General features: G+C 48.9%; 1 protein-coding gene across 1 annotated transcript; it reads right to left on the reverse strand.

The window, feature by feature from the left end:
- Positions 1 to 1,352: 1,352 nt before the first annotated feature.
- On the reverse strand, positions 1,353 to 27,094 carry Vwce (von Willebrand factor C and EGF domains). The gene is made up of 20 exons (XM_027406687.2): positions 26,985 to 27,094; positions 25,011 to 25,105; positions 24,828 to 24,917; positions 24,005 to 24,133; positions 21,540 to 21,656; positions 18,975 to 19,091; positions 18,087 to 18,215; positions 17,331 to 17,752; positions 17,158 to 17,251; positions 15,820 to 15,902; positions 12,923 to 13,010; positions 11,340 to 11,425; positions 10,613 to 10,730; positions 10,124 to 10,209; positions 8,862 to 8,958; positions 7,269 to 7,351; positions 6,189 to 6,279; positions 6,029 to 6,111; positions 5,670 to 5,733; positions 1,353 to 2,171 (listed from the first exon to the last, which is right to left on the reverse strand). The coding sequence occupies exons 1-20, from the start codon at positions 27,092 to 27,094 to the stop codon at positions 1,585 to 1,587; spliced, it is 2,769 nt and encodes a 922-aa protein (XP_027262488.1). The 3' UTR covers positions 1,353 to 1,584.
- Between the last annotated feature and the right edge of the window lie 768 nt (positions 27,095 to 27,862).

Consider the following 27,862-nt stretch of genomic DNA (forward strand, 5'->3'; position numbering starts at 1 on the left):
GCCAGCGGGCCAGTGATGCCCAGTGTATGCCGGATTCTAGAGAAGGCAGTTAAACCAGAGACTTCTACTTTCCTTATTCCCCCCCACACCCGCCTCCCTGGAGACAATGGCAAGGTAAAGAAGAAAAGTTTGGTTTAGCTTTTGGTGTAGTTTTGGGGAGATGGGGTTATTTTGTTTGGATTTTGTGGGGTAGTTTTGTTGTTATTGTTATAGAGTGTCTCTCATAATCCTGGCTGTTCTGGTACTCACTGTGTAGACCAGGCTGGCCTAGAACTCATAGAGATCACCTGCTTCTGCCTCTCAAAGGCTGGCATTAAAGGCATGCGCCACCTTGCCCAGTCTTTTTTTTTTTTTTTTTTTTTGAGACAGGATTTCATTTAGTTGAGACTGGCCTTGAACTCCTGATCATGATCATCCAACCTCAGCCTCCCAAGTTCTGTAATTACAGGTACAAGCCACCATGCCCTAATTAACATTGCTTCATAAAAGATAATGATCTCTAATAGAAAGGAGACCTTACCTTTGCTAAATTATTTCTGGATTGAATTGTTTTTCATAGAAACAGCCACTGGTATGGATCAACTGAGCACCAATGCCTGCTTCCGTGGAGGGTGTCACACACAAACCCTCATGCAAACGCCACTCTAGCAGTCTTACCCATTCTTTCTGCTTGAGTGGTTACTTAGCAACACAAAACCCTTGACCTCTCTACCTTTGGACCTATTAATACCACCGTGACAAATATATTTATCTATTAGCTATAAATTATCTGTTGAATGTAATGATTTTCCCAGGGAATCTACATATAACAGGAGAAGTTGGAAGCAACCTCCAACCCCCCCACCCCCATCCCCACCTAGATTCTAAAAGCAGAGAATCAGAAATGGGAAGGCATCTGCTGCTCACCACTAAAAATGGGGAGTATGGGCTACATTGAAAACAGTAGGGAGCAAGCTCTGGTCCTCTCTTACCGGTGTGTGTGTGTGTGTGTGTGTGTGTCTCCCTCCAGTGGCCTCCGACACCCCCATTTCACTCTAAAGTGCACTTATCTTTTGAGCAGTTGCCCCTTTCTTGGACTGTAAACTTATGGGAGAGATTTAGCAGCTTAGTGTTTAAAATAGGAATGGGGACATAACACATGTTCTGAACACATCTTGAAATGAACTTTACATGAAATCAGTGTTGAAAACAAAGCATAATGACAGAGACAACAGGCACCCCCCAACAAATTTCTAGGATGGATGTTATGTGACATCAGTGTCATGAATGTGCAGTGACAGGATTGCACTAGGCATGGATCTGCCCAAGCAAGAGTGTGAACACTGCTTAGTAATCAGGGCCACTGTAACCAATACCACAGTCAAGGATGGGGGCTTAACAGAAACATACATTGTCACAACTCTGGAGGCTGAAAGTCCAAAGTGAAGGATGTTTGGGCTATTTCTTCTACTGCCTCTCTCCTTGATTTACAGATAGACCATCTTAGTCTAATAAGGTCTTCTCTGAGACCTTACTGGGTCACACCCACCCACTAGGCCACTGGCAGAGAGCCCTGTCTGGTGTGTCCCAGGCACGGTGATCCACTCAGATGGCAGACTCTTCCTTCTTTGAGATCTCTGTTGTGGGCTGTTGGGGAACAGGGTCAGGGGTGTCCAGGACAGCTGCAGAGAGTCTTTGAAGCTTCAAGGGGGTGGTGAGGGTCTCTGAGAGGTCCGGACCAGTTGTTGAAGGTGCTTCTGCAGACAGAGGCCACTGGAATGCTGCCCCAAAGGTTGAGGGAAAGCTGTCTGGAGTGACAGGTGACCAAGGAGTCCCCCGAAAGGCTGGAGGTAGAGTGGAGGATCCAGGAGAGACCGAAGCCCCTGCTGAGGGCTCAGAAGGCTGGGAGGCTCCAGGTTCCCCTAGAAATGTGCCCTCTGGCTCCAATGGGGGTGAGGATGAGGTGTGGGCTACTGGTGGGCCTGGGAGTGCAGTGGGCACACCAGACAGGTTTGTTCTCAAAAGTAACTGCAGGAGCTGGAACATGGGCCTTGCAGGTGACGCTGATGGGGGCCCTGGGCAGGAGCTACAGTTGGCAGGGACTTCAGTGTCTCCACGCAGGCTCTGAGCAGCTTTGCCAAGGTCTCCATGAGGGGAGGGTTGCTGCCTTTCTTTTGGAGGAAAGAGGGAATCTAGACAGAGGCGGGGAAACAGGGTCTAGTTGGCATAAACCATTCTGGGGATAGACACCCTACACCATCTTCACAGGGGATTCAGCACACCTGGTGAGGGCCATAGTGGGCTGCCTCCAACCTCCATAGATAGAAGGTTGAAAAGAAGCCATGAATGGAAGAGGGCAATTCACTAAAGCAGCCCTCCCAGGAACTTTTGGAAAGCTCATAACTCAGTTTGTCTCCTCTTTGGGTCTTTCCTACATGGAGGAGTGCCAGAGATCAAAGGATAAGCAATGAGAGAGTCTAATGCTGGCACTCAGTTTTTCCATTTGCAAAATGGGCATCCCAACAGACTGAGGACCAGATGCAGGACTGCATAAGATGTCTTAGCCTACACCCTCATGTTAGCTATGGACTGTGGGTGTCATGACAAGGCAGTTTGGGTGCACCAATGACAGCAGATGTAAATCACTCTGCTGCGGGGTGTTGCCAGTGGGGAAGATGGATTTGTGGATCCAGAGGATACAGGAATGCTCTGTGTTCCACTCAGTTTTGCTATGAGCCTAAAGCTATCCAAAATTATACAAACCATCTTTTAAAATTTGAAACAGCATTCCATATGGCTTAGGCTAGCCTCAAACTCACTAGACAGCAAAGGATGACTTTTTTTTTTTTTTTTTTTGAGACAGGAACTCTCTGTGTAGCCTTGTCTGTCCTGGAACTTAGTGTGTAGATCAGGCTGGCCTTGAACTCACGGAGATCTGCCTGCCTTCTGGAATTAAAGGTTTGTACCACCTGGCCCAGCAAACTTGAACTTTTGATCCTCCTGCCTTAGGACTACAGGCATGCACCACCATACCTTATTTATGTGGTGCTGGGAATTGAACCAGGGCTTCATGCACACTAGACAAGTGCAGTGAACTAGATTCAACCCCCCCCAAGCACTGAATGAATGAATGAATGAATGAATGCATGAGTAAATGAATAACAATCTCAACCTACCACCTCTCTCACTGTAAGGGTGTGATTCATAGAAGGAAAGGAAGCTAAGCAAAAATAAAATAGCCAGTGACAAGCAAAGGTTCAACTTAAGAAAGGTTCCACTGAGGGGCGGCAGATGCTGCTGTGCTCATTGGTATACTGAAAAAGTCCTCTAGAGGGCAATGCACATAACTGAAAATTATTAAGTCATATGCTTTAAATGTGTGAACTGGGTGGTGTATAAATTGTGTCTGAAGGAAATCATTGTTTTTATTACTGTGTGTGTGTGTGTACGAGCACTTGCTCACACGGGTCACAGCACACACGTGGAAGTCAGAGGACAACTTCAAAGAGTCTGTTTTCTCCTTCTACCATGTGTGTTATGTGGACCAAATTTGGATCATCAATCAGGCTTTAAGGCAAGTGCTGCCTTTACTTGCTGAGCCATTCCACTGGTCTCTTGTGCTATTTTTAAGACCTCAAATGGAAGCAGTTCCCATTCTCTTTCAGTGAAATGGTGGCACTCCTTTTACAGGGTGTGGTGAGCAGAGCTGACAGTGTGTCCTGAGAAGTTGTCTCAGCTTGTCTCCTCTTTGGGTCTTAAGTTCTCTCACATGGAGGAATGCCAGAGAACAAAGGATAAGGAGAGAACAAGGGAGAGAGAGTAGAGTACCTCCAATTAGAAACTTTCTTCCACCAGGCTCTACAACCCCATCTGGAAAAGAGAGATAAGGCCAGGCCCTTGAGCCCAGGCATTTCTGTTGAGTTGCTCAACGGCTGTTACAGGAGACGCTCAGTGGCTGACTGGTGTGCCGGCTACAGTGTTTCTGAGAAGCTGAGGACACGATACATATCAAGTTTAGAGGAGCATGTGGTAGATAAAAGGAAGTGTGGTCCTCTGAGTCCCCAGTGGTCCCTAGCACTGTTCCCAGCCCTGGAGCAGACCACATCCTGGCGTGCCTTTTGGGAGGCCAAAGACTTGAAACAGACATTTCCCAGCAAGCAATGTCATTCACAAGACAGTGGGAAAAAGTCCACCATCTTCCTAGAAGTGGAAAATATGGAAAGACGACACAGTATGCGTAGAGTAAACCGGAAAAATTAAAATTCTAAACAGTTTTGGAGACTATGGGAGCCATCTGCATCATTGCGCTTCCTCTAAGCTCCTTCAGGACCAGGTTATGGTAACGTGTTGTGAGAGACCCCAATCTACTCCTGACATTCTCTGACTCAGTTGCCCCCACTATCAACCACACAGTCCCAATACAGCCCACAAGATTTGAATAAAAAATTGACCCAGTATTTTCCACAGGAGGTACATTACAGGTGTATGGAGGGAAGGAAAGGAGACACGGAGAGAGGGAAGGAGGCCCAGAGCAATAGGTATAGAAAGAGGGAAGGAGGGCGCGAGAGAGGGAGCTCAATGAACTGGGAAGATAGGAGGTAGGAAAACCAGCTCAAGAGAATATGGTAATGCCCCTCATCCGAAGTTTTGTTTTCTGACACCTCAGTTATCGTGATCAATTGCTGTCCTTAAATAGCAAACAGAAATGTTCAGAAATAAAGAACTCACACATTTTAAGATTGTGTGTCTTTTGAGTAGTATGATGGTCTATATCATCTTACCCTGCCTTGCCCGGGCTGTGACTCACACTTTGTTCAGAGTATCCATACCGTGTGTGCTACCGGTCAGTCAGTCACTTAGGAACTTCTCTGTTGTTAGTTTGACAGTGCTCCCCAGTAGGGTTTAGTTCATCCACAGTTTCAGACATCATTTGAAGTCCCACAGAGTACCTCTCACAGATAAGGGGACCTTCCTTAAGAGGCCAGCTGTGGTCCACATCAATACTTCAGAGCTATACAACGGAGCACTTTGCCCCTTTTGTAACTATGCCATCAACAGCCACATGGATTAGCCGGGTCTGGTGGCCATGACCGCAGTGTCAGCACTCACAAAGCTGAAGCAGGAGGATTCCTTAAATCCAAGAATTTCAGGCCAGCCTGGGCAACATAAAACTCCTGTCTCAAAAAGGGGTGAGGATAGCCAGGCGTTGGTGTCGCACGCCTTTATTCCCAGCACTCGGGAGGCAGAGGCAGGTAGATCTCTGTGAGTTCGAGGCCAGCCTGGTCTCCAGAGCGAGTGCCAGGATAGGCTCCAAAGCTACATAAAGAAACCCTTTCTCAAAACACACACACAACACAAAAAGGGGGGGGGGGTGGCGAGGAATGGGTGGGGCTGGGCTGGGGACAGTTGAAGGTGCAACACTAGCCTCGCCTGCAGAGGAGTCTGAACTTGACCCATAACACCATACACAGGTAAACAAAGGTGGGAGGGGCATCAGACAACACAACACATGTGGCATTTGGTATTTCATAATAAACAGCCCAAAGCGGCAGCCTGCCTTAGCCATCTGACCTTGAGCAGATCATGATGTCTGGGCCTGGGTCCCCTTGCATTCCTTTTTAAGGCCTATGTCTCTGGGAAGCTTTGCAGTGGAAGGTGGTGGGGAAAGCTCAGGCTCAGGGCCTGCTTACCTGGGCAGGAAGGATCAGTACAGACTGGCTGGCAAGGGACCTTTTCGCAGCTCACCTCTCCCAGCTGAAGAAGCAGAAAGACACCATGAGGAATCCCAGAGTATCTTGCCTACCTGTAGCAGAGCTCTCCAGGGACTCTTGTGCCAACAGTGAGACACACAGAAAAGTGTTGGATAGAAGCTGAAATGCCTGCGCCCTGGTCTGGGTGACAGGTATGAATGCCAACCATGACAAGACACCTTCATCTGGACTTCCAAAGAGGGATAGGTGGCCAGAGGCAAAGATAAAAGTGAACAGCGGGATGGGCAGATTAGCTTGGGGCCCCATGTGTGGCATGCAGGCCTTGTTGGCCAACTCACCTGGCAGATGCACCGGGTACAGGGCTCATCATCCAAGGTGAACACCTGACCATTCACAACCTTTCTTCCTTCAAAGTTACAGTCTGCAGAGTCAGAGGAGACAGGATGATGAGATCCAGGACACCTGGGAGACTTGGTGTGGGTGGCTTTTTCCACTCACCGTGGCACACAGGGCAGCACTCGCCATCCGGGTGGAAGGGGTAGGTACAGGTGATGGGACAGTCCACAGGTGAACAGGCCACCGAACCCAGCTGTAGGATACAGAACACACATGGCCCCTTACTAGAGACAGCTGGTACGACACACTAGGGAAAGCCCAGGCTCCCAGCAAGGTGGACCCATCTAGGCAGTACATTGGCCATCCATGGTGGGAGAACGGTTGAGGGGTGACATTTTCTCATCTAGGGTCCTTTCTGACTTCTCAAGAACAAGGCCTGATTTCATCCATGAGGTCACCTGACAATAGTGACCCATTGGAAAATGCAGAATTATCCAGGAAAGCTCAGCAGCAAAAAACAAGGAAGAGAGCTGGGATGTGGTTCAGTGGTAAAAAAATGTTTGCTCTAGGTTCCACCCGCAGCATCGTAACAAAAACAAAGAAACTCAGAGAAAAGACCAAGAAGCAACATTTCCCAAAGCATGTGACAGAGAATATACAGGGACAGTGGACAACGGGTTACTCAGAGACATTTACCCTGCATTTCTCAATCCATGTGTTGACTTTGTCCCTTTTCATACATAACCAGGACTGAGGCTGACTGACAGCCAACAGACACACTGACACTGTACCCAGCAGCTCTAGCCAAGCATTAACTTATCAGCATGATAAGCAACGGGACATCTGTCCTTCATTTTCCAAACATGAAAATTCAGTATGCACTAACCTAACACGCTTTTTAGACTGAGCAGTGGGCTGGCTCTGGGGTGTAAGTGTGACCCAGGAGTGTGTATACTAAGTAAGGTTCAGTGCCCAGCCCTTCAACTAGTCATGAAACCATGAGCAAATGACTTGGTCTCTGCAACCTGGTTCTCTCATCCAGAAATGATGAGATTCACTGAGTTCAGCAACCCAGAAGCAGACATACTAGACCAGCCAGAGTTTTCAAATGATTCCCTGACCCTGGCTAAAGATCATGCTAGACAGGCTGCGGGAAGATGGCTTTCACCAGGACCAGCAGTGAGCTTCTCCGGGGTTCAGGAGCTGTTGCTGGGGATTGAGGTCTGGTTGGGTGGTGCATACCAGGCAGATGCAGCTCAGACAGGGGTCGAGCACTGATGGGAAGGTCTCATTGTTGTAGAAGATTCTGCCTGTGTAGGTGCAGCCTGCCAAACAGAGCACGTGGTGAGCATCAGCCAGAAGGGTGGCTGGTAGTGGCCAGGTGCCTGGCCAGGGTAAAGGTTGGAAGTTTATCTAGATAACAAGAGTCAGGCCCAGCACCTCCCCAGAGATTAGGCAATCGATAAGCATCTTTGGAATGGGTGCTGGCTGCTTTCTATGGCTGGATTAAGTAAGGAGGACATTACAGAGTCTTGCTTCAGTGTCTTCATAACAGGGGTGGGGTGTCACTGGGGAACTTGGGGTGGGACAGGCAGATGACCCATGAGGCTCAAGGTGGTCCTGGAGACACACAGGTTTCTGTCCCTCTCCAGAGTCAACCAACAAAAGCCCCACCTGTCCAGACCAGTCCCCCCTTACACCCCATTCCTGATGTCTCCCAAGACTCCACATGAATGAGGCCACTTGGATGAAATTGTTCACATATACAAAAGCACACACAGCACAAGTCTGTGAATCCCAATATTCAGGAGCTGAGGCAGGAGCATGGAATTCCAGAACAGCCTGGGCTAAAAAGCAAATTCTAGGTCAAGTTAGGTTACATAGTGAGACCTGACTCAAAAGAAAAAAAAGTGTAATATACATATATGTGTGTGTGTGTGTGTAATTATACATATTTATATGTAACATAAAATTACATATATATATTTATATAAGATGTTACATAGATACAGTATAAGTATATACTTAATATATAAGTACAATATATATAATTGCATCTATATAATAAAAGCAGTTGAGACAGTAGGAAAATATTTTAATTTTTATTTCATCTGTTTTGTTGTTGCTTATCTACACTTGGAGTAAGGAATGAAGCCTAGAATTTCATGTATTCTAAGCAAACACTCTCCCACTGAACTTTACCTTTCAACATAATATGACTCATTTTATTTTTATCTTATTTTTTGAGATTGAGTCTTGCTCCTCTAGCCCAGGCTTTATCCTCCTGCCTCTCTCCCAAGTGCTGGGATTACAGGCATGTGCCAACAAGCCCCACCCTTGGGGAGAGATTTTTTAAGAACAAAACACCCATAACACACATCTATCAAAAGGTATTCACGTCACAAACAGAAACTAGAAAGACATAACCACAGGGCTGACAGTTATAAATGGGCCTTTTTAAATGTATTCTGGCTTTATTGCTTTTCTATGACAAATTTAATTTTGAAATAGTGGAAAAGGTCAAATTACTGTGGAAAACAATCTAGTCTATTTTGTGTTTGCTCTCACTGGCCCAGTTCTCCAGGTCTGGTTCCTACATCACCCCAAGAGGATTGTAAGATCTGAGTTTGCATATGTGGGCCCAGCATGGAGGCCTTGCCTCAGGCAAGCCTCTTGACTTCTCTGAGCTGTGGGTGCTGTGCAGGCTGCTGGGAGAGTGAGGGAGATGAGGATCCAGAGGTACTCAGTGAGGAGGGGCCTGAGGCGAGGCAGGCAGGGACTCCAGGAGCCCTGAGAATTGCTGAAGAGGATGAGGTAAGGCCTAGCCTGAGTTACCTGCTGAACAGTCGGGACAGCACTGTCCAGGGATCCGGATGGGGTGAGGGCAAGAGTCCACGCAGTCTGTCCTCTTGCAGCTCACAGAGCCATTTGCCTAGAGGAAGAAGGAACTTCACCAAGACTTGAGACAGCAGGGCTAGCTTCCCCCACACCAAAGGAAAGGCAATGCCACCCACTGCCTGTGGCTTGCCTTCAAGGATGCCTGGATGAGGCTGGGGAATGGCAGGTCCTCCCCACCCCACACCACCCCTCATGCCAATGAAGACCAGCTGCTTAGCACAGGTGATAAGAACCTTCAGGAAAGTTTCACCTATCTCAAGATGGGGAAGTCAGAGCTAGGACTTGTCCCCTCTGCTTCCTAGCCTGCTTCCTAGCCTATCCCTCAGCAGCAGCTAAGGTCATACCATCGCCCCCTCCACATTCTTCTCAGCATTTCCCTGGAACCCTGGCTCACCCCAAACCTATAGAGAACAATAAAATCCTATTTTTATAGAAAACTATTCCACCGGAAATGCCTATTTCAGAAGACCAAAATGCCATATGAGGATTCTTCCTTTTCTCTCTCCCCTCTCCTCTTAAGAATTTGAACATTTATGGCCTTTTATTTTACTATCTTGTAAAATGAGTGCCACGATCAGTCATGAAGGAGAGCCTCAGCAGAGAGAGGCTTTTACTCTCCCTTCTCACTGCAGCACACATGCTCCAGCTGGCTTCTCACGAAGCAGCCTAAACAATCATCTTGAGATTAAGATGTGGTGCCAGGAAATCCTACATGACTGACAGGGACTCCCTAATGATACCCCTCCCTGCTTTATTTGGAGGAATAAAGCCCTCAGGAAGCCAAAGCAGAGTGGAAAAGGAAGCATTTTGCAGTTTCTTCATAAACAGCTATGTTTGGCTTTCAGACACACACACTTACTCAGCTATGACAAGACGCAGGTCAAGATGAAACACCACATGTCACAGAAATGGCACCCTAGCTCCCTGAGCTAGCCACACCCCAGGCTGTCCTCTCTGAGGCCTCCTGAGGCCCCTGAGGCAGACCCTCAAGGCAGCAGCTCCCTGCCAGAGCAGGGTCACCCACAGTATCTAAGGCAGCCACTAAGCTCTACTGCCCTCAATCACCCCAACCTTGCCTAGGAGGGTGCCTGAGGCCAGGCTGGCAGTGGCCCTGCCTCTGGAGGAGCAGGGGTCTCCTGTCAGGGAGGCAAATGGGACAGCCGGGTAAAGCAGCTGAAGGCGAGCAGGTTGTCATTCACCTGGCAGATGCATAACTCACAGGGATCACCAGGTGACCAGATCTGTCCAATCGGAAACTCAACCCCGTTGTCATCTAGAGAGCAGCCTGGCAGGAGAGGTAGCAAAGGGAAAAGACACTTGTCAGAGAACAGGGGTGGGGGTGGGGTGTAGCTCAGTGGTAAGGCACACTCACTCAATGGACCCACAACACTTCCAAAACAAACAAACAAAAAACAGAGTTGGCAGGAATGTTCTCCAGAACTACAGCACCACCCTTCTAAAGATGAAACTCCATGCTCACAGACAAACCACATGTGTTTGCCTAACACTTGTGCAAACTTTTACATAAACATAACAGACAGACAAACACATACAAGCACACTCACATAGCCACAGCTCACACACAACCCTTTAGAAAACACTTCATACCACTAACACACACATTATCAGTCTAAGTGAGAGAAGCCCAGCCTCCCTTCTGTATTGGGGGCTGCACAGCTGATCCTCACCTGTGGTGGGTGTGGGCTCCCGGCAGGTAAAACAGCACTGTCCTGGACGCAGCCACCACTCCTCTCGAGGGCACTCCAGTTCTGGACATGGTGTGAAGGAGCACTCTACCTCCCCGTTCTGGAAGAGAGGCAAGAGTGTGTGTGCATCAGTGAGGGTGGCTCCCCAAACCTGGGCCTCTGGTGAGCAGCCGTCCTCCAGACCTTCAAGTAAAAGTGACAAAGAAACATCCAGGGGGACAGGAACAGAGAAGGGTGAGTCCTTTAGGGGAGATGCAAGAAGGTCCTGTGGTGTCCCCCTGCCCTGCTGGGTCTCTACCATCTCCCATCCTCCCTCTTAACCCTACTTTCATAGAGATTTCCTCCTACCACCCTCCAATCCCTCCCCCTAATCTACTCTACTCCATAGAGGATTTGAAGACCCTGTGCCAAGCCATGCCCACCTAGGCTGTAGGCTGCCAATCAGAGGGGGCTGGTGCTCTTCTGGGTTGAGGGTGTGTCCCCAGATCACAGTAAGTGTTCTACCAATACAGAACTGAAGAAGACTGACTTCATGGAGACCACTGTAAGACATGAGAGACTCCTACAGGGACCCCAGTCTCTCTCTTTCAATGCACAGCTGCTTATCTCTTCCATGGCAAAGCATCTTGGGTAAATTCCTATGCTTCCCATCCAACTTCCTTCCCATCATCCACCGGGCGTCAGCAGGTGCAGGAACCTCACACGCTACCTGGCAGACACAGGTGGTACAGTCATCACCGCCTCCACTGAACACAGTCCCATCCGTATACCACTGACCATGGAAATAGCATCTTCCTACAAGAGACAAAGGTAGAAGGGCTCAGGGCTTTCCTCGATGAGCAGCTAGAAGAGTGGACAGCTCAAGGCCTGACTGGGTTAGCGAGTCATAGCCAGCTTAGGCAACTTAAGATCCTGTCTCAAAGTAAAGAGTATAAAATGGGCTGGGGATGTAGCTTAGTGATATAAAGTGCTCGCCTAGCTTACACAGATCCCTGGGTTCAATCTCTAGTACTGTGAAAAAAAAGAAACTTAAATATTAATTACATTTATTTATTGGGGGAGGGGCATGGTGTAGCCATGAGAGGTCAACTTGCAGAAGTCCATTCCCTCCTACCAGGTGGATTCCCAGAATCAAACTTAGACTATTAGGCACCTTTACCAGCTTAGTCATTCCACTGGCCCAAGATATCTTAAAATTATGCCAGCAGCCAGGCGTTAGTGGCGCACATTTTTAGTCCCAACACTTGGGAGGAAGAAGCAGGCAGATTTCTGTGAGTTTGAGGCCAGCCTGGTCTACAGAGTGAATTCCAGGACAGGCTCCAAAGCCACATAGGGAAACCCTGTCTCAAAAAAAAAAAAAAAAAAAAAAGTGTGCCAGCTCTGAAATCAGGCCAATTTGAATTGCAGTTCAGTTCCATCCCTAACTGTTGGGTGTCTCTAGACAGTGACTTGACCTCTTTGAATCTGCTTTTTCATTAAAAGGGAGCAGTGAGCAGGATTCCCCTCACTGTGACAACTCAAGGACTCAATAGACCAAGAGAGGGCAGGTGCCCCACACAGCACAGGGCACATGCTGGTAGGGAACATCCCCTCCTGTTGATGAGGTCATTGTTAGACTTAACTTGGAAATGGAGAAGGAAGAAAGTAGATAAAGTAGATGGGAGTTGGAAGGCGAGGGGGTGGGGTGAGGACATGTTAGGACAGGCTGTCCTTCAAGGGAGGATGTTAAGACAAGTCGTCCTTCAAGTGAGAGCTTTTTAAGGGCAGTTATGAATGTCACTAATAGCAAACAGGCAGACCCCATGCAGAGGGGTCCAAAGACAAGAGAGATTAAGGTTCTGCTAGACAGAGAGGTGTCACAAGACAGCAGGCTTAGTGAGTAACTGTACTATGGGGGTGAGTGCTAAGAGTCAAGGGTCTGGGAGCTTCACCCTACAGCGGCCTCATCCATATAGGGCCTGCTTATCTTGGTTACCTGAAAGTCCTGGAGTTTTGTTGTTGTTTTTCCTAAGTCATCGGAAACCATGATCTTATGTCACAGTGGGTTAAAAGATATTCTGCCATACCCAGGGGCAGACTAGTAGCAAGAATGGGCTCATAGCCCCTTCTGCCTACACTCAAGATGTGTCCTAGGGACAGGGGAAGGTCAAGCTATTGAGCATAATCTGGCCAAGGCGCACACAGGAGACACTCACTAAAAATGACTTACATCATTTGACCTGCCCTTTTAAAGCAGGAGTAGGTCTCTCCTCCCCGACACCCAAACAACAAAAATTCCCAAGCATCACCTACCTGGGGCACAACTACAGCAATCTGACTGTGGGGGAGTCTTGCAGGGACCAGGGGGACACTCCGGGGAGATACAAGACACATTTCCAGCCTGAGGAGGCAAAAGATGGTGGTGGGGACAGGAGTGGGATCAGGTTCTCTGCCAACTACACCTTTAATCCCAGCACTTAGGAGGCAGAAGCAGGCAGGTCTCTGTGAGTTTGAGGCCAGCCTGGTCTACATTGCAAGTTTTTGGCCATCCAGGGCTACTTGAGACTTTTTTTTTCCAGATAGATAGATAGATAGATAGATAGATAGATAGATAGATAGATAGATAGATAGATAGATAGATAGATATTTCAGGTTAGGAGGTGGAGAAACAGCTCTGTGTTTGAAAACACTTCCTATTCTTTGAAGGAACAAGAGTTTGGTTCCCAGAACCCACATCAGGCAGCTCACAAAAGTCCTTAACTCTAGCTCTAAGAGATCTGACACCTTATTCTGGCCCCTTCAAGCACTCTGCACACAAACACATACAATAACGATAGAGGTTTGGGAAAAGGATCAGTGGTTGAGAGCACTTCTCACTCCTGAAGAAGAACCAGGTTCAATTCCCAGCACCCCTAGGGCATCTCACAACCATCTGTAACTCCAGTCCCAGGAGATCTGACACTCTGTCTTCTGGCCTCCGAGGGCACCAGGCACACAGTGGTGCATAGACACACATGCAACCAAAACACTCATGCAGGAAAATATATAAATAAATCCTTTCGGGTTTTTTGCCTGCATGTATGTCTGTGTGAGGATGCCAGATCCTCTGGAACTGGAGTTACAGACAGTTGTGAGCTGCCATGTGGGTGCTGGGAATTGAACCCTGGTCCTCTGGAAGAGCAGGTAGTGCTCTTAAGCACTGAGCCATCTCTCCAGCCCATAAATAAATCTTCTTAAATAAATAATTAAAAAGTCAAATAACAAAGTACTTTTTTTTTTTTTTTGAGAAAGAGAGTCTCACTATGTGTCCCAAGTTATCCTGTCCTGGAACTCACTCTGTAGACCATGCTGGCCTCAAACTTACAGAGATCCTCCTGCCTATGCATCTCAAGCCCTAGGATTAAAGACATGCCACCACACCTGGCACAAAATACATCTTTAAAAACAATTTTGAAGTTAAAATTTAAAAAGTCTCCAGCACTAGGATCATCTAGACCTGAGTTCCATTGCCTATGCATGTTGTGGAACATTAACTATGTAAAGAAGTGTTACATTTGTTTATGCTGTGGAATATTACTTTAACTATGTAAAGATGTGTTACATTTGTTTATGCTGTGGAATATTACTTTAACTATGTAAAGATGTATTACATTTGTTTATGCTGCATTTGTTTAACTATAAAAGATGTGTTGCTGTTTCACCTTGCCTGCCTAAGTAAGGCACATTGGTCTAATAAAAAGCCAAATGACCAAAAGCTAAGCAGAAGAGGAATAGGCAGGGCAGGTGGGCAGACAGTATAGGAGGAGGAATTTGGGCAGAGGGAGAATGAGGGAAGAGAGACCAAGAGGAAAAGAGAGGGAGACACTCGCGGCCAGCCAGGCAGTCACCATCCAGCAAGACATGGAAAAGGACATGCAGGACGAAAGAAAGGTAAAAAGCCCCAACGCAAAACATAGATGAAAAGTAACAGGTTAATTTAAGATATAAGAGCTTACAAGAATCTAACCTAAGCTAAGGCCGAGCATTCACAACTAATAATAAATCTAATTTCGGAGTTGGTTGGTAGCCCCAAAGAAAGCCTACTACATATGCCTCCACTAACAAGATTTTAGGCAAAGGAGCTTTAAACATGGGTGGATTCAGCACCCATCCCACTACATAAAAATGGGAGAATGCACACGAGTTCCTATTCTCTGCATGCTTAGCACACAGGAAGAGTTTGATGAATGCTACTGGCATTCTCTGTGTCCCTGACCATCCACCACCCCAACCCACCATTGTGGCCAGCCCAGGAGCTGTGTTTAAAGATGAACAGAGAGTGAGCCAGGTGGTGGTGCACACCTTTAATCCCAGCACTCAGGAGGCAGAGGCAGGTGGATCTCAGTGAGTTTGAGGCCAGCCTGGTCTACAAAGCTACACAGAGAAACTCTGTTTGAAAAGCCAAAAAAGAAAAAAAGAAAAAGAAAAGCAAAAAGATTAACAGAGGGTGGCAGCAAGGATTGGTACACAAAGCCTGTAACAGACCTCAGTTCAAAAAGCAGCACCCAGCCTCCATCTTTGAATCTGTAATCAGAGACAGCATCACCCACACTGCACTTTGCTGGGAGCCTCTGATTAGGGAACAGAGGAAGGGCACCAAGCCTGCGCCTGAAGGTACAGTAAATGCTTATGATTACTCTGAGGAGTTAACTCGCCAGAAACAAAAATACTGTCAAGAAGGTCAGGGAGAGCCGGGTGGTGGTGGTGCACACCTTTAGTCCCAGCACTTGGGAGGCAGAGACAGGCAGATCTCTGTGAGTTCAAGGCCAGCCTGGTCTACAAAGCGAGTTCCAGGACAGGCTCCAAAGCCACAGAGAAACCCTGTCTCAAACCCCCCCCCAAAAAAAAAGAAGGCCATGAGGCTTAATGAGGCTGCTCTCTCTCCAACACCTTTGTTGTGGCAGTAAATATTCTACCTGGAGAAAACTTCCCTGGTGAAGTTCCTGAAAGAGTTCCATCCTCCCCTTCCCAAACAGATGGACCCTGCTCTGCCCTGGCTTTCTCATGCACAGCAGATGCCTCAGGCGGAGCTTGGATGCTTCTATGACCCTCTTAAGCTCAGTTTAGATCCAAAGCCCTGAATCGAGCTCCCTTCAACATCAGGTCTGTTCCCCTCCTTGACAACACCCAAAGGTTGAGGAAACACCCAGTGGGGATTTCTGGTTGCTTACCAGGCAGACACACACAGTGCAGTTCTCCTCGGGAGGTGAAAACACATCCCCTTCTTCTCGGATGGCACCACTGTGAAAGCAGCCTTAGAAAGACAAACAAGAGCTGGGGACATCAGCCTCCTCAGAGAGGAGGAGACCTGAGGTTTCTACTTTGCCAGGCATAATCCTTCTGGATCCTCCTCTCACCACCCCAGATGCCACAGCAGCGGCAGACACAGTTTCCTTGAACTGAGTGGTCCTAGGACCTCTGGGAAACGCACAGGAGACACATGCAGGACCAGCTGCGGTGGCTCTCAGTGTACATTCAAGTGTGTCTTGACAGTTCCATCACACAAGACAGGTAAAGGTGCCAAATGGAGAATTCTAGCCCCATTGACCCAAGCGGCCTTGCCCATGTCACCTTGCCTCTCTGCAACTCAACTGTTTTCACCATAAAATGGAAATATTGCAGGTGGTGGTATGCACAACACACCTTTGATCTCAGCACTTGGGAGGCAGAGGCAGGCAGATTTCTAAGTTCAAAGCCAGCCTGGTCTACAGAGTGAATTTCAGGACAGCCAGGGCTGCATAGAGAAACCCTGTCTCAAAAAGCAAAACAAAACAAAAAATACAAAAATGGAAATATCACTATGTACCCAGCAGGAGACCTGAAAGTTTCCACAATCTTGGTTACAAAGAGAACTAAGTTTTTTTCCCATCAGGTCCCAATACATAGGTGGAACATAGCAAAAAAAGGGAAATTATCTCTAAGACAACCAGTACAGGCACTTCCTTGCCAAACCCTGGGGGGAATTTTCGTTTTTATGGTGCTGCAGATTGACCCAGGACCTACATCACACATACTAGGCAAGCACTAAGGCCCAGCCCCAGCCTGTGGGAGGAAGTGAAATGACTGTCCTCGAGCAATCCAGTCGAGCAGGTGGGACGGGGAAGGAGACGAAGGAATGATATGGACTCGTGGAAGGAAGGAACAAATGAACAATGTGGACTCGTGGAAGGAAGGAACAAATGAACAAGCAAAGGAGGAAGGAAAGGAACTAGGGAAGGAGGGCAGGCAGGCGGGGAGGCAGGCAGGCAAGGTGGTCCGCCACGAAGGGTGGCCTGATGAACAGTTCTCCTTGAAGAGTACTTCAGCACGGACCCGTGGTTCTCAAAGTGAGATTCCAGATCAGCTGTTTGTCTGTTCTCAGGCCCCAACCCTGAACCTCTAATCAGAATCGGTCTTCCAGGTGACTCCAAGAACTGATTGTGGGGGAGGTTGAATAATAAATAGCCTTTGGGCTTCAAGAGGCTAGGGGAAGAAAGAGCAGGGCTGAGTCCCTCCCCCTCTGCTCTTACCAGTACAAGACGGACAGCAACCCCCATCTCTGGGGGGAATCGGATGGGAACAGGTAACGTTACACCTCACTTTCCCACAGGTCACCTCTCCATCCTGGATACACAAGCGGGAGTTTCAGCCATGGGCAGACCCCAGACACTGCACCAGGGCAGTCTAGGGACTTCACACCTACCTGGCACAAGCACTGAGAACACCCAGGCTGGCTCCAGCGGCTCCCTGATTCATATGTGGCTCCCTGGTGCCAGCAGGAAGAGAGCCCTGCTCCCAGCCTTGCGCCTTCCGGGCCCCTGGGTGAGGAAGGAGTCCCCATTGCCTCTCCCTGGAGAAGTGAGGGGGGTCCGAGGGTCCCCAGTAGGGAAGAACTTGGTACTGGGGTGGATAGCAACTGTGTGGGAAAGAATGTTGGTAGGGCCAGGGTGGTAGATGGCTGATGGGTTGCTCTGACTCCAGTGGGGTATCCTGGGGCCCCTGGAGGAGGGCTGTGTCCTGGGGACAAGGCAGGCTGGCCTGCCTCAGGAAGGAGCAGGGACATCTTAGCTGGGTGCTGCCGGGGCTGCAGGATAGCAGATGGGGCTAGAACAGCCTTCGGGAAAGCTGAAATGGAAGCACAGGGTCTCCTGAGGGAGGCAGCAGGGAAAGGAAGTGGGGTTACAGGGTCCTATTTTGGTCCACTAGTTTCCTAATCAACATAATGCAACTGTCTGGGAACTGCTGAGGCCACCGTGACAGACACAGGGGCAGAAGGCAGGGAAAGCAAATGGGCAAGAAAAGATTCCAAGTAATAAGGAGGTCCGACAGTGCCAAGATTCACCTGCCCTCCCTTTCTTAACAGCAACAAAGGGAACACAGGTTTTCCTGAGACTGGGACGCCTCCAGAGTCCATCCTGGGACCCCCGCCTAGAGGTCAGGGTGGGGGCCTGGTACTCACCTTCACAGGACACACGGTCAGCTCGAAGCCTGAAGCCAGGTCTACAGGTGCACAGGAAGCTGCCCACAGTGTTATGGCAGGAGTGATGACAGACTCGCCTCTCCTGGGGTCGCCGACACTCATTTACATCTGTGGAAGAGCCTCACTGCCTTACCTTGGCCATGGATCCCTTTCTCCTCCTCCCATCCCTGAACCCAAAAGACTGGCAGAGTTCACCTCGAGTTCTTATAGAGTCCATCCCCAATCCAGGGTACAAGATTCGACTCAGAATGCTAGGAATGGGGCTGGCATCCATCAGCAGTAGCCTTAGAAGCTTCACGTGTCCAGTGGGTGGGTGTGTATCTCATCCCCAGGACAATTTAGTGTTCATCCCTGATGCAAATCTCATTTCCAAACCTTCTGAAGTCTGGCATTCTTTTGTAAACACTGTCTTAAAATTCACTGCCCTGCTCAAAGCAGGCTCAAAACAAATATGTAACCCTCTGTCTAATACAAGGTCTTTTTCAAGCCCATGGGCCTATGAACTAAATGTGGTAATCCCTTTCTGGAAATTTCTAAGAGGCTGAGAAAACAGGAGTCTCCTTCTAAACCAAAGGAACCAAAACATAAAGTAGTTTGTTTACTCCAGGGAGCAGAGAGGAGTCCTTGATGTGTATCTGGTAGAGCAGCGAAGAGAATATAGCAGGATCAAAGAGGACATGGCCAGGGAAGTCCAGCTTGGGATCTTTCACACAGAGCGACACCAAGCATGGGATGGGAGTACTCTAATTAGGCAGAAGTTCTACAGGACCGGAAGGTCCAAATGTTGGTCTTCCCAGGTTCCAGACTGACCTGTGCATCTTCCTGATTGGCAGCCTAAGTGTACCACACACAGACCGCAGATCTCACCTATACAGGAGTGCCGGTTGCCATGGAGGTGGAAGCCAGTGCGGCAGGAGCACTTATAGCTGCCAATGCTGTTCTTACATCTCTGCTGGCAGGGTGTTCCCAGGCACTCATCAGTATCTGTGAGGGGAGATGACAAAGCTAGTACCCGTTTCCTCACAGGGCTTAGACTCTTTCCTGCCCCTCAGCCCACTCAGGGCCATGGGGGCCATCTTTCCCAACTTCTAGACTCCCCTACCAGATGATGGTCTCCACCCTCACAATCTCACCCCGCCCAGGCCACCACCTTGGCTCTAGGCGGGAGAGCAGACACAGCCTCCCTGAGTCCCCTGCCTGTGTTCCACCCAAATCACGAACCATCTTCCCATAACAATCCCCAGGAGGTCCTCACCCAAGGCCATCTGCAATGGACCACTCTGCTCCAAACCTTAGGCCTCCCACCCACAATAAGCAGCACTCATGAGACCATTACACATAGCTATGGGGGCCAGTGAAATGGCTCAGCAGGTAAAGGTGCCTCCCTCCAAGCCTGATGAGGTAGATCCCTGGGATCCACATGATGAAGGAACTCCCAGAAGTTGTTGTTCTCTGACCTCCACATGCACACTTAATGTAAGAAAAATAATAAATAAATAAATAAATAAATAAATAAATAAACAAACATAGCTATGTGTGGACATCCCCAGCCCTCACCTTCACTCTTGCTCATTTGCTCACATCTTCTAAATGTGTCTCATCCCTTCCCCTTGGGCTCATTCTGCCTACCCCCAAATGTCTTTCCCTCTTGTCTGCATAGAAGACAAGTCTTCCATAAGCTTTAAAAACTTCCCCCACAGAGCCTCCTACATAGAAACTCACCCAGGCTATTGTTTGAAGCTGAAAAAAAAAAAAAAAAAAAACCTAGAAATAACCTGCCTGTTTGTCAGTCAGCAGAACTCTAAGCTATGGAACACTTGCACCACAGAGAACCAAGCAGCAGTTAAAAAACAATAGATCTGCCCAGTCTGTTAACCTGATGTGGAAAAGCCTTAAGAGCAGGGAAAAGAAAATGGAGAAGCAACTGTGATCAGACCCCAGCTCCAATGTGACTGTGGGTAAATTATTTGTGTTCTTGTCAGTAAAAAGGAGATAAACAGTATCAACTTCATAACTGTGAGGATGGAATGGGAACACACATGGAAAGTGCTTTTCCTGGTACTCCGCACATGAGAGTTTGGCAGTAAGAAGCCCGTATATATGCATACGTAAGAACATGTGACCAAGAGAGGCAGGCAGACATGAAAAGTCATGCTGAAAGCTAACTTCCCAAGGTACAAGTGCTTTGGAGGTAGGGTTTTGGGAGATAATTAGGGTTAGATGACATCACAAGGGTAGAAGAGTGACCAGAGCACCCATGTCCCTCCCTCTCACCATCTTGTGAGGACACAGCAAGAGCATCTTCTTCAAGCCAGACACTAGTCAGACTATGGCTCTCCAGGGACTGAAAACAAATTCCTGTGGTTTAAGTGGCACAGTATTAGGGCAACTCAAGCAGATCAGGAAAGCAGGGGTCTCTAGTGTGAGCAGAGGAGGGTGAGGAGAGAGAGGGCATGAGGCTCGCACATAGTGCTCAAGATTCTTGGGTTTGATGAAATTTCACATGCAGAGAAAATAATATCTCAGAATCGAGGGGTTATTTTGTCTCTTCTGCCTTGTTGTGTGAGACTGGGATGAGAATCATCTTCACATATTCGTGCAAACCAAAGTCTCTTGGAAAAGATGAGTACTGTAAAAGATCTCACCCTGCCAGGTGTGGTGGAGCATGCCTATAATCCCAGGACTAGGGAGGGGAAGGCAGGAAAGTGGCAAGCTGGGAGTCAGGCTGGGCTGTACTATACCACCCTGTCTACAGAAAAGAAAACAAGAGGAAGACATCTTCTTGCTGGGTCTCCACAGCCCTAGTGCCTTGTCCCAATCTTTTTCTTTTCCAAGCCACCAGACTGGAAGGTGTGTGGGTCCTACAGCACAGATACCTCCAGAGCCTGGCCTACCACCAAGGCTGGAGGAAGCAACAAACACACTAAGTGACAGAGACCATCACAGGCCCCTCCCACTCACTGCCTGCATCCCTCCCAACTCCATAGTGGTACCTACTGCCCTAGGTGTAACTATCTGCCCCTTGTTCTCCCTGAGATGGTTCCTTCATCCTCATCCTTCCCTATGTCATAAGCAGAAAATTTTAGATCGACTTGGTTCAGAACAAGTCCACCATGAACTGGGCATGAGCATGGCAGAACACTGCTATAGTCCCAGCACTTGGCAGATCTCAGCTGAAGGCCAGCCTGGCCTACCAAGTAGGTTCCATGACAGCTAGGGATAGGTAGGGAGATTCTATCTCAAAGAAACAAAAGAATTCACCATGCTGGACTCAAACTCTAAGTCCATCTCTTACAAACAGAATGGATGTGAGTGAACCTTCGTTTTCCCCAGTAAATCAGGAACAACACAGCATCCTTCTCAGAGGACTATGGCATGGAGAATGTATCTGGCAGCACCTAGAAACCACTCCCGACACCTCTGCCCACTCACCTTGGCAGCTATGACGATCAGCAGACAACTGCATGCCTGGCCCACATTCACACACGAAGCCACCTTCCGTGTTCACACAGTGGCCCTCACAAGATGAGCTTAAACACTCGTCAATGTCTGAGAAAAGAAAAGCCATTACACAGCCCGTTCTAACTGTGACTGTGACTCCAGGAACAATGACCCCACTTCCGAGGGGTCTTATGTGGAAAATGGAACATTAATGAGGAAAGTGCCAAGGCCATGAGGGGAGCCCCATAGAGAGGAGATGAAAGGACTGAGGAACTGGGGCCTACTCTTAACCCATGCAGTAGGTTAAATCGTGGGAAAGCATACCCGAGGCAGAAACATTTTGATAGTCCTTATATGGCAACCTTCAGGTCTCCAAAATGGCAGGACCCAGTGAATACTGTCATTACACTAGATGGCACTGAATTCCAGGTGTGAGCAGGAGACTCAGAGAGGGGCTACTAACTGCCTCGGACATCACGGGGACACTCCAAGACCCAGGGGAGTGACATACGTATGGCCCGCTCAGGAATAACCTGCTACAGCAGGTGTGTTCTGGAGGAGTGTGGGGCTAGGAGAATCGGGGGGGATCGAGAGGCCTGCCTGGGTGGGGAAGGGTATGGAGATATCTGCTGGGCTCTCTGGAACTGCACTAACCCTCCGTCTTCCACCACCATCCTCCGTATCATGACACACTTACATAGATAAGTGGGGAAGGGGGCGAAAATGCCTCAATGAAACCCAGTCCTGTAAACAGAATTCTTAATTGGTCTAGATAATAAAAACCCGAAGTCAGATATAGAGGGAAATGCTGATTCTCTGACCTTCAAACAGGCTTTATTTGTACAAGCAAGATATTACCACACGGGACTTTGAATACTAAGCTAACATTCAGTTAAAAAAAAACAAAACACAACTCTGGAACTATAACCCCAATTTTAAAAACACATAAACCTTATATACAGGTGTACACACAAGAGCATGTACAGGCCCCAATAAAGGAACAGAGAAAACACTTCATTTTCGTAGGAACTCTGAGTGGCACTCAAGAAAGCATGCACTTTTAACTTTCTACTTACTTTGACATGCTTCCAAATGGGTTCTCAATTCCTTTACTGTTCAGTGGGAGAGCAGTAAAGTATAATGTTAAAATTTCAAACCATGGCGGGCATTGGTGGCGTACGCCTTTAGTCCCAGCACTCAGGAGGCAGAGGCAGGCGGATCTCTGTGAATTCGAGACCAGCCTGGTCTACAAAGCTACACAGAGAAACCCTGTCTCGAAAAAAAAAAAAATTCAAAACAACTGGTGTTGAGGTGTACACCTTTAAACCCCAGCACTTGGGAGGCAGAGACAGGTGGATCTCTGTGAGTTTGAGGCCAGCCTGGTCTACAGAGTTTGAGCTCTCTCAAGGTAAACAAACAAAAACACCCCAAAAAGGGACAAGGGAGACAGCTCAGTTGGTAAAGGTCTGAGCTCAGGTTCCCCAGAATCCATATGACAGCTGGGCACAACAATGCATGGCTGTAACCCCAGCTTTGGGAGATGCTGTGCATGGAGACAGCCCAGTCAAACCAATGAGCTCTAGGTTTAGTGAGAGACCCTGACTCAAAAAATAACATAGAGGGCAATAGAGGAAGACACCTAATGTTAATTCTGGCCTCCATATGCCTGTGTATACACACATATATGCACATGTATATGCACCATTAAAAAAAAAAAAAAAAAAAAACCCAACACCTCCAACCAGGCTTTTGCCTCTGAAGAGATTAACAAGAAATTGGTCATAGTAACCATCTCTGGTAAAGGACACACATTCTGCCTACAGTGATGTAAAATCAAAAAAACAAATAGGAGTTGGAGAAATGTCTACCTCCACTCTTGAGAGCACATATTCTTGTAGAGGACACAGACTTAGTTCCCAGCACCCACAGACTTAGTTCCCAGCACCCACATGGCAGCTGGGACTCCAGTTCTGAGGGACCTGATGCCTTCTTCAGGCACTCCACACACATGGTACATAGACATGCAGGCAAAACACCCATAAACATAAAATAATAATAAAAAAATTTAAACCATGCCAAAATGTAAAGAAAAAAAAAATAACGCTTAGACAAAATAATTACTAAGTTTTAGTTCCCTCGGTTTTCAACGTCAGCTGCTCCATGTTCCTCTGTGAGCCCATACCCTGGACTTTCTTAGTCACTGCCCCTATCACATTGGGGCTGTCCTTATCCTTATCCTCCTGCCCCATATTTGGAAGCTCCCTGACAGCAGTATATTTGGTCACCTGTAACCTCAATCCCAACTCTGCTCCTGCCCATGAATACATGTGAAGTAACAGGAGGATAGTACCCTCAGGTTGCGAGGTTTCCTGCCCCTCTCTTCCAGGTGCTGGACTCCGGCTAGCTCCGGGAGGAGATACCATTGCATCTTCCCCTTCTCCATCTCAGCCTCTTACCTGCACACCTGATACCAACAGCTGTCTCAGTCATCAGGAAACCCACAGGGCAAACTCGAGCTACCTCCTGACAGCCACCATGGTTACAGGTGAGATCACAACCATATTCCCCGCAGGATCCTTGGACTTCTAAAACAAACAGCATAGAAGCAAGCACGTGTCAACAAGCAGCAGAGCAGGTGACAGTCTGGTCTCTCCGATGTCCTAAGGCTCCTCCTGAATTCTGCTGCAGGGTGGGTGGTCTGGAGGCCAATAGATTTCACATCCACATCTGCCACTTACTAGCCATGTTGACGGTTAACTTTTTAGGATCTTGAGTCACATAGGAGGAAACTTCTAGGTATGTCTCTGAAGGAATTCTAGACTGGGTTGAGATGGAGAGGCCCACTCTAACTGTGGAAGGCAACACTCCATAAACCTATGGAGCCAAACTGAACACAAATGAGAAACTGAGCCGAGCAATAGCTTTCAACTTTCTCTGTGTCCTGACTGTAAATGCAATGTGAACAGTTGCCTCGCTCCTCTGGCACCATGCCCTCTCTACCCTGATAGACGGGACCCTTGAACTATGAGCCCAAATTAACTTTTACTCCTTTAAGTTGCTTTTGCCAGCTATTTTGTCACACCTGCAACAAATGTGGCTAATACATCATGCAACCCAGGAAAGACCAAAACGTCTCAGCCTTTTCAGAGAGGTATGGAAATGCCTACCTAACAGGGTGTCTTGAAGATGCCAAGCTAGAACCTATCTCAAGTGCCTAATGTCAGCAATGGAATCTTCATGTTACTTTGTTGGTCCCCCATCAGCCATTGTCCCTGTTACCTGGGCAAGTGGCCCCTTGCTCTCCATCCTGGCAGGAACAGACATTGGGGGCGATGCAGATGCCACTGCCACAGCCAAAGGAGCAGAGGGCTGAGAGGAAAGATGCAGGTGAGGACTGGGCACTGACAAAGCACAGCCCTGGTGGGAGCTGAGAAGGCTTGCATCACAGGGATGGGTACTTACGCAGGGTACAATGCCCACTGCCCATGGAAGGGGCCCAGCCAGGGCAGCAACCACTCCCGAAGCCTGAGAGGCAGACATGGGGGCCCAGACGACGTCTGCAAGAAAAAAAGCACTCTCCACAATCTGTATGAAGAGTGGCAGAAGCTCCCAGCTCATCCACTGGTCTGTAAGTTAGTTAACAGGGTTCTCTAGAACCCCCAGGGGAAAGCAGAGGGAGACATCTAAATGACCCACAATTCCTCTTGGGGGCAGGACCAGACAAAAGTGTAAGAGAACAGATAAAAGCATCAGTGTCTATATCCTTTTTACTCCCCGAGGACAAGGGTGCCTTATCTGTTCACTTCAACATCTAAAATACCTAATAACTTCTCGGTGAATGGGAGGCCAGAAAAGGAAAAAGCAGAAGGTCTGGGTGGCATCACCCAGCGTGCCAACAAGGTGCCCAAAGCTGGGCCCAGAAGGGTCTGTCCAAGCAAGAATACCCTCTGGAGATTCAGGTGATCTGGAGCCAGTGTCTAAAACTGGCAGGCAGTAAAGCTGTGATTATGTCCTCACTTTCAAAGGACAGACAAGATCCAGGTAATGGGAACTGAGCATAACAGTGACCCTAAGAGGGCTTGTGGAGCTTTGAAGAGGTTCCAGGAGAGGGTCTCTTGGATGACGGCTTCCTTGCTGCAAGCAAAAGAAGACCACAAAAGTGGTATGAAAAGGAGGAAGCGGGGGCATTCCAGGCAGAGGGGACATTGACAGGGACTAGACGCCTTAAGTCATGGACTGGAGCAAGGACCATGAATCCAATCATAGTCAGAGCTGATGGGAATTCCATCCCACCAGCCAGAGCATGCCTATCCCTGTATCAGACGCAAAGGATATATAGGACAAGACAGGTTTTCCTGGTTCTTAGAGTTAACGATCTGTGTCAAATGTGGAAACCTTAGGGGACCATAACAGTACAGAAAAGTTTGCTGGGGACTATCCCTGGGCCCAAGTCCTTTTCCTCTCAGAAGTCAAAACCAGAGAAGACAAACCAGGGACTGACAATGACATCATACACATAGGAGTGATGATAGCAACAGCCAAGGAGGGTCCCGCAGCTGGGATCTTCAAAAGAGCCAAACAGCTAAGCCAAAGGGAACTCTGAAAGGGACATGAGGTGCCATCAAAGTGGAAATGGTAGGGTGGGTGCCTGGGGAAGCTGGTGGAGTTCCACCCTCAGGTGGACAGAGCGCCTACAAGAAAGCCCTAAGGAGCTTTTCACGTGTGGCGGTGCCAGAGAGAAGGTAGACTGAGCCTGCGCTGGGTTGATTCAGTCTGCAGGAACTGGCAGGGGTTCCTTTAGGGCTGCCCTGCTGTGCGCCCCTGGGAAGATGTGGCCGTGGGCCAGGCTACCCTCTGACACTGTGTTCCCTTGCTCTGAGCATCACGCACACAGGATCACCACTCCCTCACCAGCCCACTGTGTTGATGGAGGACTGGGACACACTTAGGGAGGATTGCAGGGTTCGGAAGACACGCCTCCCGCCTCCTCGGCCTGTGCACACATGCGCAGAAACCAAAGCATAACCCTGAGCCACCGGTGGCTCCAAGGTCCACGGAGTGCACAGGGCAAGGGACACTGAGAAAACCTCCAACCCCAAGGCAACGGGTGCAGAAGTGGAGGAGGCCCCACACTGCCAAGGAAAAAAGCCAGGCAGTGGAGACCATATGGCACGTGCTGGGGTCCCCTAGCCACCAACCAGGTCAGCGTCCTCACTTAGGACTCAGACTCACCCAGAGCCGGGATCCTATCTTATGCCCTAGCCAGAGCAGCCCCCAGCCAGGGCTACCCAACTGGCACAAACTGCTCTTTGACCAGACCCCCTAGTACGTCCACACCAGAGGATACCGGTCCCGCGGCTGCCCTCTGCCAGTGCCTCCCAGCTCCACGCTGTGGCGCTCGGTGGCTGGGCCGCTGAGGGGAGCCAGGGCTCTTACCTCTCGGCCGAGTAATGCCCGGGTGCCTTCCTCCCGGTGTAGCCTCGGGCCGAAGACCCCAGCAACAGGATCACGATGCAGGCAACACGGAGTAACAGTCCAGCCCACATGACTGGCAGCAGCGGTCTTGGACTCCAGTGGGCTCAGGCCCCCACACCGAGGAAGGGGCTGCCGACCTTGTCCCTCCTCCTAGGAGTGATCCAATCCCCCCAGTTGGCAGGAAAATGAGAACGCCGAGAAGAGGGCTGGAATTTGGGGGAAGACCGCCTGGGCAGACAGGGGATGGGGGTCCTTACACCTTGGAAAGAAACACACAAAAGGAGCAGCGCCCGCCGGTGCTTCTCTGGGAGGCGTGGAGCCGGGGCGGGAGCAAAGATCAGGGACCCCGAGGGCGGGGTTTCACCCTCGGCCCACACCCCCAGCCTGGGTTTGGGAGTCGCCTTCCACAGAATGACTGAGGGCTTTAGACCAAAGCCTGGTTTGGAAATGACACTTCAGGAACAAGGTTTTTGGGTTTCCGTGGAACCCAATACATTTGTATTGCCTGCATCGTGAGACTCGTGGACACTCAAACTCAGGACACTGGGTCTCCTGAGGCTAGGCAGTCCAGCTCTCCCCAAGCCGACCAGTTGGTCTGGATGCTTGTGTTAGTGGGTTAATGTGCTCCCCATCCAAAGGGCATTAGCCTGCTTTGAAACCACAGGCTATCAAATGGTTGGATGGACAGCTTCCTGGCTCACCTGGAAAATAAGAAATCAGCGGGCCGTTGAGAGTGGAGCCAGGTACACAGAACTAGAGGGCTCCATTTTGACCTCCTTTGCAGCTGGCCCAGGCTAGAAAGAGGTTTAGGGTGAGAAACGTGGAGCAGAGTGATGGTG

This window comes from Cricetulus griseus, chromosome 3, assembly GCF_003668045.3.
Source record: "Cricetulus griseus strain 17A/GY chromosome 3, alternate assembly CriGri-PICRH-1.0, whole genome shotgun sequence".
Taxonomy (NCBI): Eukaryota; Metazoa; Chordata; class Mammalia; order Rodentia; family Cricetidae; genus Cricetulus; species Cricetulus griseus.